Source organism: Pagrus major, chromosome 6 (assembly GCF_040436345.1).
Source record: "Pagrus major chromosome 6, Pma_NU_1.0".
Taxonomy (NCBI): domain Eukaryota; kingdom Metazoa; phylum Chordata; class Actinopteri; order Spariformes; family Sparidae; genus Pagrus; species Pagrus major.
This window is the reverse complement of record NC_133220.1, coordinates 10,271,809-10,282,432: the sequence shown is the minus strand read 5'-3', so window position 1 is coordinate 10,282,432 and position 10,624 is coordinate 10,271,809. Positions and strand designations below refer to the sequence as shown.

General features: G+C 39.0%; 1 protein-coding gene across 3 annotated transcripts in view; it reads left to right on the top strand.

The window, feature by feature from the left end:
* The first annotated feature begins 247 nt into the window (after positions 1–247).
* The window catches only part of anks1ab (ankyrin repeat and sterile alpha motif domain containing 1Ab), a 44,495-nt gene continuing 34,118 nt past the window's right edge, over positions 248–10,624 (top strand). For 2 of the 3 annotated variants that reach the window (XR_012179463.1, XM_073469299.1), the window contains exon 1: positions 248–668. Coding sequence is in view for 2 of the 3 variants with exons in the window: in XM_073469299.1 (XP_073325400.1) it covers positions 384–668 (285 nt within the window). In the remaining variant the exon portion in view is untranslated. Of the gene's footprint in view, positions 669–4,606; positions 4,831–10,624 lie in introns of those variants that run through there. The other variant, XM_073469300.1, reaches the window with a different exon arrangement.

Below are 10,624 nucleotides of genomic sequence, written 5' to 3'. Positions count from 1 at the left end.
CTGGTTTGACCACGTTAGATACATGACCTGATAAGAAAAGCAGACTGTCTGAGGAGGAGAAAGTGTAGGATTTTCAAAAGAGTCACAGTTGAGAGGCTAAAGGAGGGGGCAGCCAGCCACTAAGGGGAGGGCAACAGGATACAACTAGTGGGTGGACCTTGATGATTGTTGCTGTGCACAACAAGTCTCTCACTTACATGCTCCTTTTCCCTCCAAACAGGAGCACTTTGTATGAGTTGGAGTCAAATTTCTCAAGCTGACAGTATTTATACTTGGTTCATCTGTGTCTTTCAGTGCTAATATTGACTGGCTTTCCACAAAGATCCTGGATCACTTTTCAGGAAACTGAGGATCCTTGAGCTGCACTTGGCAGCTCCAAAACAATGGCAGAGTGCACTCCGGATGCCCACCCCGCCAAGGTGAGCCACACTCCAAAGGCTGACTCGAGTGAAGTTTCAGCTGAGTCCACATCGAAGGCAACGGTCAAAGTCAGACCTGCAGACCTTGGGCTGATTCGAAGCTTGTCCAAGTCGGACTCTGACTTGTTGGCGTCACCACTCGGGGAGGAGGATGGAGGTCTGGCTGGCCGCAGTGGATCCGTGTCTAACTGCAGCTCTGGGCAGCCGTCCACGGAGCGCATGCCTTCCTTTGCCTCTGAGTGGGATGAGGTAATACTCGAGCTCTGGGGATGGGAAACAAGTGGGAGGGTGTGGAGGACAGAGGGAGTGGCACTGGCTTTCAAGTGGAGTGTGTTAATGTCCTTAAAGGAGAGAGTGTGAATGTGTAAGGGAAAAAAAGAGAGGCCGATAAGAAATGCAGCTGAGGATTAGTGAGAAAAAAAGAAAGAAATGTGATGGGGCGAAGCAGGACATTTCAGGAGAGAGAGGAAGGAAGGAAGGAAGGAAGGAAGAGGGAGAGGGGAGGCAGCAGTATGAGAGCGATCAGGAGTCCAGCAGAAGCAGTGATAGACTGTAGTAACTTCACCCCGGCTGTTGGCGTAGAATGCCTGTGGGTGAGTGCTTGAATGCATGAATGGCTTGATCACTTGCACCGACCTCCCTGCAGCAGCCCTGGCATCCAAGACTAATTGGGCTTGTGCTGTCATTCCACATCCACTCAGTACATGTCTCAGGGGCCGACCCACGCTTCCACTGTCTCCTCCTGCACTCCTCTGGCTCCTTTGCTCCGTCTTGCGCCATCTACTTTCAGCCAACTGTGAGCGAATCCCCCTCCCACCCCCACCCATTATCCCCAAAAGCCTTAACTTGTGATTTTTGAGCACTTAGGAGCATCAATGCAGCATCCCCTAAAGCACCGCAAAGACTCAGATAATAATAATTTCTCACCAAAAAGTCCACTTAAATAGTCAGAACCTGTAGGGACAATGGCCGATGACTGATAATGTATTATATTATTATAGTGCACAGCTTAGAGGCACGCTTATACGATTTTTTTAATATGTGCAAAGCAGCAGACTTGAACATTTCTGACACTTTCTGCTGAGTCCCTATCACGTCGAGAAAACGTATTAACACCATGAGGTTGTGTTTTGGATATCTTCAGCGTCAGTTCAGGAGCAGATCTCATTTATATACTTTGCATTTTTTGCAAATTTATCAGCAGATTTGACAAGAAGTTGAGTCATTCTTGAAAAAGGGGATAACAGAACAGCATAATTTCTGAACTGTCATTGGGTCCAAGGTAATATTCTGAAAACATAAATTCAAGAAGTTTTTCATTTATCTGTGCCTTGTGGGTGTTTTGACTAGGACCTCTCTCTGCATTATTTCAGTCTTTAGTTTACACTGCTGCGGCTAGAGTTGCATGCACTGAGGTTATGCCGTTGGTAATGATGTATTTCTGTGAATTTAGAGGGTCTAATGACCCGAGAAGGACTAAAAACATTACATATGTTGGGCTTGGCTGATTCTGATATTCCAACAGCCAACAATCTTATTATTTGATTGTTAAAGGCACAAAACTTCATTATTGATTATTCTGTAACAGAATTACACACCCAGCTTTGTAGGAACAACAACAATCAGACCATAATTAAGGATGAAACTGCTTAACTGCATAACTGCATAATTTAAGCTCACTAGATCTTGAATCAGCATCAAATTGCAGTCGCTCATTGATACCAGCCACCTAAATGAGCCTGATTTTCTTCAAAAACATCCATGCTTCATTCCCTGAGAAATTAACAATGTCAGAATAACGCCCTGTCTCACAATGTTTAAGAAAGTGAGAACAAATTTGTGTATCCGTCCCTTTATCTGGATCTGCTCCAAAAGTTAATGGGAATCTATTCTGAGCTGAGACCCATCCTCCATCCCAGTTTCATGGAAATCTGTTTGGTAGTTTTTGTGTAATCCTGCTGACAAACCATCCAACAAACAAAAGAACAAACAGACAAGGGTAAAAATATGAATAAATGATAATTATTATAAAGTGTTACCTAAGACACAGTTTCTAATTAAATGTGTATATATATAAGTCATGATTTTTCTTCAGCTATAATCACTAACAGCAATGTAACACAAAGCAGAAACTCAAAGAACACTGATATGAGGAAATCCGTTTCCTTTTGTTTTGTGTTGTTGCTTGTTTCTCCCAAAGAAAATGTAGTTAAAACTACCGAATTAGGACTGAGTGATTGAAATGTTATTACAGTTGTTGTTTCCTTGGTCTTGGCCTTGAATCAACCTGCTCACACTTGAATTTGTCTTGGACTGGACGACGCCCTCACCAGGGTTATGGTCACACAAATGGGGTCTTGCTTTTACTGTAAGTTGGGAGCACGCACCTTTTTCATCCTTACAACAAGGGCAATTGGGTGTCACTTCAGAGTGGACTTCTTGAACTTTTACTTGGCTTTATTTCCCCCCTCTCTTTGTCATCCCTCCCTGTCCAGTGCCTGCTCTCTGCTCCACCCCTCTGCTCTCTGACAGAGCTGTTTATTCAGGCTATGTTGGGTGGGGTGTCCTGTTCTCAAGGGCATCCTGTTTTGCAGCTGCTCCCGAGTGTCTGTTTCTCTTCCAGATTTCAAGGGATTTATTTGGGTTGGGGATATGGGTGTGTGTGTTTGTGGTGAGGGCAAAAACTGCCTCGCGAATATATCTCATGAAGCGATCAACCACCAACAAACATTAAAGCGACACACGGGGCTCAGAGGGAGGCTCGGCTTTAGGTCAGATACACATATATGTCAGTAACATGCGCACGCAGAAAGCAAAAGCACTGAATACAAATGCTGGCATTCAGATGTTGTTATTATAAAGAAGAAGTTATGAAATGAAGTATAACCTTTAAATCCCATTGACATTTTGCGTGGTAGATCTGTAGAATTTTATTGCGTCTGGCAGGTTGTGTAACTGCTGACCATTTTTAGGGCTCCCATTGTTGTGAAAGTAGCTACTTGGTATTTCTATTTCTATTCTTTACTTGAAGAGAAGAATCAGGCAACTTGCATTTAATCTCTTTTCTGATACTGCGCACTTTCTGAACAACTGAAGGAAAAAGTTTCAGGACGGTATATTTAAGTGTGTTTGATGAATATGGGACACTATGGGAAACTTTAACTCATCTTAAGCTTGCTGAAGGTGTCATTAGTCTAGTTAATAGATGGCTGACCCTACATGATGTTAATGCCTGGTTCACATTTATGATGATGCTCTCTACCTGCCTTGTCAGCTTTAGTTGGATAAGTAAATCATTCTTTTGACACCTGGCTGGAGCTTCTGTATGGGTGCTTACTCTGTATTGTTGTTTTATGTATGATCACATCACATGGCATATTGGTAAAAAAAAACATATTGTGAGATAAGTGACAGGTAGGTTGCTTGATGAGTAATTTATTTAAGGAAAATTGTTAAAGGCAAGTTGTCTGGAGAGCCGAAGTCAAGCCCCTTCCGGTCGTCCTCATGGGACCTTATTTTTTCTATGGTAGTGAATGGAACGAGACAAATAATTTTTTGATCCCGTTTGAATTGTGCCATGAATCACACATATGATGGCTGTCAATGTAAAAGATAATTTTCCAAGTCTAGATAAATAAATAAATAAATAACTAAATAAATAAATAATACTGTGGCCCGTTCCCTTGTAAAACTTAAACAAAGTATATATTAATTTTCAAATAATTAAAAATCTTATACAATACAATAAAATACATTTATAAGAAACATTTTAGCATTTCGTTTGCCGCCATCTTCGTCCATTGGAGTCGGAAAAATCCAAATATGGGCAGCAGGGTGGAGCTAATGGTGCATTCCACGCTCGGAAAAACATGGACGCTCTCTGCAAACGTGTGTTTGAATGGCAAGTCTGCGAACTTCACAAGCAACTACAGCAGCTGATTTAACAGTAAAAGGCCAGTTAAAAAACGACAGGGCGAGTAAGCTCCTAAAATACTCTGAAGGCGTTATATTGAGCACAGATCACCCGAATGAAAGTGAAAATGACAACTACAAATTGTATTTACTAAAACAGACACCACACCAACGCTTGGAATTCCGACTTCCCACTTGCAATGGAACGCACCATTAGACAGCAGGTCAAACAGATACACAAATGAAACGGAAGCTAAATAAAACCGTCAAAACGTTGCTTGAAGAAGCAAAACCGAGTCCTAAATGGGAAAATAGGAAGCGATAGAGTTGTTCTGATTAACCTGGACTGACAACAACAGCACCATGCCTTGCCTTGGTAAAAAAAAAGTAGCTTATTAAATGAACCTAGGTGATGTCTGTGTCGGCATTTGAGAAGCCGTCATGGCGGCGCTACTGGATAAAATTGGCATTACAACAGATGTCCTCAACTCCTGTGACTGTAAGTGACGTTTCACTTTTAATGTTCAGTTTAATGCTTTTTTTGTCGCCGGTGAAAGGTTACTCTCATACAGCCATTATTTTAATGGCCACTTCAGGTAAATTGTTGTAACTTCGGTTAGCTTGACTAGCTCGTTGTCTTAGCTGGCTAGCTAGCTAAACTAACGGTTAGCTACAAACAAACCTGACAAACCTGTCACAGTGGCATTATCACATACATTCATGTTAATGTGAGATGGTAGCTAGACCTTTTAGGGTGGAGATTATAGGCTATCTTAATTAGCAAAATTAATGTGCACCACAAGGTAGTGAGTTAATCTGCACTTTTAAAGTCTTGCTCATTGTAATGTCCATACAATGTCATTATTATTTTAAAAAAGTTAGGCCACAATGACTAAACATATATTAAAATGTTTCAAACATTCACAGTTAAGAAAGAAGCAGGCAGGACAGGGCTCATTAGTAATAATAATGAGCTCATTAATAATTGTAGAAATGAGCCCTGCAAACAAAACACTAGCTATGCCATGTCAAGCAAAACAGAACAGCTGTACTAAAGATGTGCTAATGAGGCCATTGATGGCAGGGAAGTTGATTACTCCTCTACAGTAGCTTCACCTCAAGATGGTACTTGCCACCTTAGATTTATGATATAATTTTTGTTTTTTGCCAGTTTGAGTTTGAGAGGATGAATGTCAGTGAAGTAAACTGGCTCATGTGGCCCAAATTGTGTGCTGAAGAGTGAATAATTTGCCAGTTTTAAGGAGCAACACCTGTTAGTGTAATAGCTAAGTAGCCAGCGTACATCTTGGGGACATTAATAATGTACTCCACTGCAAAAGATTAGGTATTACTTAATGTTACCTTAGCAAATGTCTGATAACTTAAGCCATCTTAAATTCTGTCCTCAGTTTTAAAAGACTGTTGTTAGTACCAGTCATTTGGCAAGTTTTATTTTTCATTTAAGATTAGAACTACAAATAGCCGTATTACATAAGAATCTTGCACTTAAATGAGCATAACTCACTGCATTAATAATAAAAATGCCATATATGATTGAGGTGATTGATGTCTTCACCACATGTGTTCAATACTCAAAAGGCAAAGGTTAACATAGCCACATGTTACAGATGCTTGAGTGGCTTCATTCGTGTGTGTACTCTATTTCCCAGTGGTATTCCTCAGGTCATTACACATGCAAGCTTTTAAAGTGCATACAGTGTGTGTGTGTGTGTGTGTGTGTCTGTGTTTATATGCTATACTGTGATCTTACATAACACAGATAGACTGGGATCCCTTATGAAAATACTACATTTTTATTATGTTAAATTTGCTGTATTGTAATCTTTTTAATTTAAATGTTTCATAGACCTTTTGTAATATAATACATTTCAAAATTGATAGTGTGAAGAAAGATAAACTATAGCTCTTAATATAACTGAAGAAGCCTCTTGGATAGGAGGTGAAACGTCTTCAAGATGCAGGGCTCATTTCTACAATTATTAAGTGTCAAGAAACTGAAACAAGTCCAGTTGCCTACAATATAGCACTTAGAATTACCATGACCTGGATGACTGAGAACCTTCATCAGCACATAGCTGTTAATATAGTTTATAAAACAAAATTAGTTTTCAGTACCTGTGAATCTGAATTGGCCACAATGAAAATGAAATGGCATTAACTTACAAAAACCTTTTTAATGTAGGTAAATACAGCTGATAAAGTATGTGAAAGCTGGTTTATAATTCATATAGAGAGCCAAGGCAGAGGGAACACATCCGAAGATCTGGTTAGACAGATGTGGTACATGAATATGAGAATAGTTGTGATGGTGTTTGTGGGGGCTGGGTGGGGGAAGGCGCAGTCCTGTTTCACATGCAACATTTTAAACCAGGTGTAACACATGAGGCACTACACTTAATCTAAAATGTTGTTTAACGCCGTTATTCCATACATTCAAGAGCTAGACCTGTTTAAATGCTGTTGATTTTAAAAATATTAATTAAAAAAAATGAAATGAAATCTGTTTATCCTGTTGTCAGATTAATTTGGCTTGTTCGAAAGCAGTTGCTTTTGTGAAAATGTGATTACATCTACTAGAAATGTCAAAAGTATTTTGGTTTTGGAGATCACATTTTGTGGCAAACAAATTGCCAACCAGTAGCATTTATATGGAAGAATTGAATTGCAAAACGATGATTCAACATTAATTATGAATCTTTTGCCTCCTGGCATCGTAGAAAGAAAAAATAAATAAACAAGAGATTAAATTATTTGATTTGATGGTTCAAGTTTGCTATTAGTGAGGATTTGCTTCTTTCACTCCTGTTGTATTAATAAAATATCTTTAGACAATTGAGGACGTCACCTTGAGCGTCCTGAAATTGTGATGGCGCTGCATCGGCCAGCAGTTTAATTAGAAAAATAATTGGCAGAATAATCAACAATGAAAAGAACTGTCAGTTTCAGAAGCAGCTCTCATCCATCAGTCACTTGTAGTCCTATCCTGTATAGATGGAAAAAATACACACAGAGGAATTTAATTTATGATAATCTGACATTACCTGACATTAAATCCCAATTCAAAGCACTACCTGACAAGCTGGGTACAGTTACATGGTAAAATGTACACACATTAAGTACAGGTATTCTACAGGAATCTTACATTTATTTTTCTGCAGTGGTTAATAATCAAAGCAGCGGGTGATATATGAAGAAAAGCTTGAAATAACTGGAACGATAAAGTTGTATTATTATTATTCGTATTAGGTGGAAACAATCTTTATCCTCAAAAATGAATGCATCTATGAGATAAAGCTATGCACTCCATGCCTCGACACACACACCATGAAGGCCACCGTGACTTAACTGTTATAATTCTTAGTGGCTTTATGCTTTATGCTGTGTGGTTTCAAAGCTGTCAAATAAATAAAAATCAATCCTAATCACGAGCACTGCTGGATAGAATTATGTGGTCTTGGTCTTGTATAGTGTGGAGCTACTGGCCCATCTGTCTTTATTGACAGTGATACTGAGGCGGTAATCCTGTTTCCAGACCAGCGCCAGTGAGGCAGGCAGCCTTTTTGGTTAGTTTATTATATCAAGCCATCATTCCATTATCTGTTCTGTTTTAGACTCACTGCCATCACTTATGTGGTGAGGAGACATTGGCTCAGTGGACATTACTGTACTTCCCAGCTCTAAAGCGCATCGTTTAAGATTATTTCACATTATCTCTCTTATAACCTGGCATGTGGTTGACTAAACAAGAAAGATTGGAGCAGGAGAGGTAGTTGCATGCAAAAAAAGATCATAAGCTGAATTAAAAACACATATCACATAGTGTTTCTATTGCTACTATGCAGAAAGAAATTGTTGATGAAGTCAGTTGAAATTGCCTCCGAGGACGGCTGGGCCATTTCCATACTTTACTAACCGGGTTTTATGGAAGTCTTTATTATGTTGGAAGAGTGACAAAATTCAGTATACTCACATTTGTCAGTACACTTTATACTAAATTTGCTTAATTTGTCATTGGTATGATGATGATCAGTTTTGCCCCACAATGCTATCCACAAATGATATCGAGAAGCAGCTTACAGCTTGACAGTGTGGTGATCCAGCTTCAGGAACAGGAAGTTAAGAGTTCACTTTATCCTTGTGAAGTTTAATTGGCAGTATAGTCTTCCACAGTCACGGTACGATTGACAGCTCATGTCTCAAACAGTGAGTACAAAATGATGAAGTATAGTCATTTCTTGTGTTACCTGAAGATAAGCGTACTGTATAGAATAAGGGACACACAGTTGTGGTTTCTGCACAGGCCTCTATTGTATTTGCTTATTTAACTATCTGTTTCGTGGTTATGTTCTTCAAAGCCCATAGCTGACAGTGATTATTCATGATAGAGGTGGCATTTAGGCTAAAATACTGCAAGTCACTTTTGTTGACACTGGCTGCTGGAATTGATTGTCTTAATAATTGTCTTGAGCAGTTACTGTACATTTTAATTATGTTTGCGCCATTTTCACTTTTTTTTTTTTTTCTGTTCTCTGCCCCTTTCCATTTCAACAAAAGACAACTGCACTAATAAAATTAACCCAAACTGACTGGCTGGAGCAAACAGAGAACATGTTACACACATAAAGGACTTTTAAAGGTCCAGTGTGTAGGATTAATGGGCAGAAATGTAATAATGATTCAAAATTCTGTTTTCATTAGTGCATAATTGCCAGAAACTAAGAATTGTTTTGTTTTTGTTACCTTAGAATGAGCCTTTATACTGTATTTGCAGAGGGAGTGGGTGCCATGTTGTACTGCCAAGTTTCTAGAGGAGCCCAGAGATACAAACCAAACACTGGCTCTAGAAAGGGCCTTAAGATTTTTTTAATGTCCACCGTAGGAGAGGGAAAGACGAGTGTTTAGTTGGTTGCAATCTGCAACCTTACCACTAGATGCCACTAAATGATACAGATTGGACCTTTAAATGTGCACATCCATGTCAGATTGGAATGACTTTAGAAGATTTCCCGCAAGAAATAAAAAAATCTCTTTAATAGCGTCAAAGTACTGAACCACAATGGGACTGACATGCCGCTGACAAGGGAAAGGGCAAGCAGTTCCCTTGAATTCAGTCAAGCCTAATACACATCAAATTCTACACATTCATACATACCAGCTATCTCAATATACCTGATTTTTTTCATCATGATTCATGCATTATTCCCTGAGAAATTAACAAAATCATTGAAAAAACGCCCTGTCTTGTCATGTTAAAAGAAGTATGAAAAAAATTCCTTTTTCTGTCTGTGCATCAAAAGTTAATGGGATCTATTCTGGGCCGAGACTCATCCTCTACCCAAGTTTCGTTGATATCAGTTCAGTAGGTATTGTGTAAATCTGCTAAAAAACCAACCAACAAAGGGACACGGGTAAAAACTACTTATTAAAGTGTATAATATTAGAATAATAAGGGTTGACCAACACTGGATTTTTTAGGCCAATATTACCATCAGCGTTTAAAAAATGTCATGATGATTTATCAGCCATTTCTTTTTTGACATAAACGTATAACGTGATATTTATGATAACAATCAGTGTACATAATAAGCGGGGCATATTGCTGTTGAGGAAACTTTATAATGGTGCCACCATTACTAAATTACTGCAGGGCACGATAGAAAAGAGTCTGCATGCTGTAAGGCTCCAAATAAATAGATTAATTATCTTGTAAAGGCAACGGTTCGATCTACAAGATATTCCTCAGGCAAGTCACTTGCAGAGCTGACTCCTCCATGCCCTGCAGTGGTTCATTTTTTGACTTATACATGAATATATCTTTCTAAAGCTAATATAGACAAATATATCTGCCAGACCCAATATATCAGTCTGACTCTACTAAATAAAATAGGTTTTCCCAACAGCACGCATGACTGACTAATCAAAATCCTGGATAGAATCGTACATGAGTCGATCCAAAACAGATTCAAGTTCATAGAAAACTTAAACTTTTTGCTGATTGGTGCCATCTGTTCTTCTAAGCCTGTATTTAATGCACAAGTTGGCAACATTTTCAGTTAATAATAATTACATTAGCATATTCAATTTCCTGGTTTATTTGAGTATTTCAGTATTCTAACTTTTCTCTCATGGAACAATGCCACTTATGTGTTTATACTGTATATTTTTCAGGGGCAGTGATGCACATAATGAGTGTAGTGTAATAAGGCCTGTAGAGGAGCTCACTGAGGCTGACTGACTCTAGATAAACAGTCTTCTGGTCAATACAGAGCTCA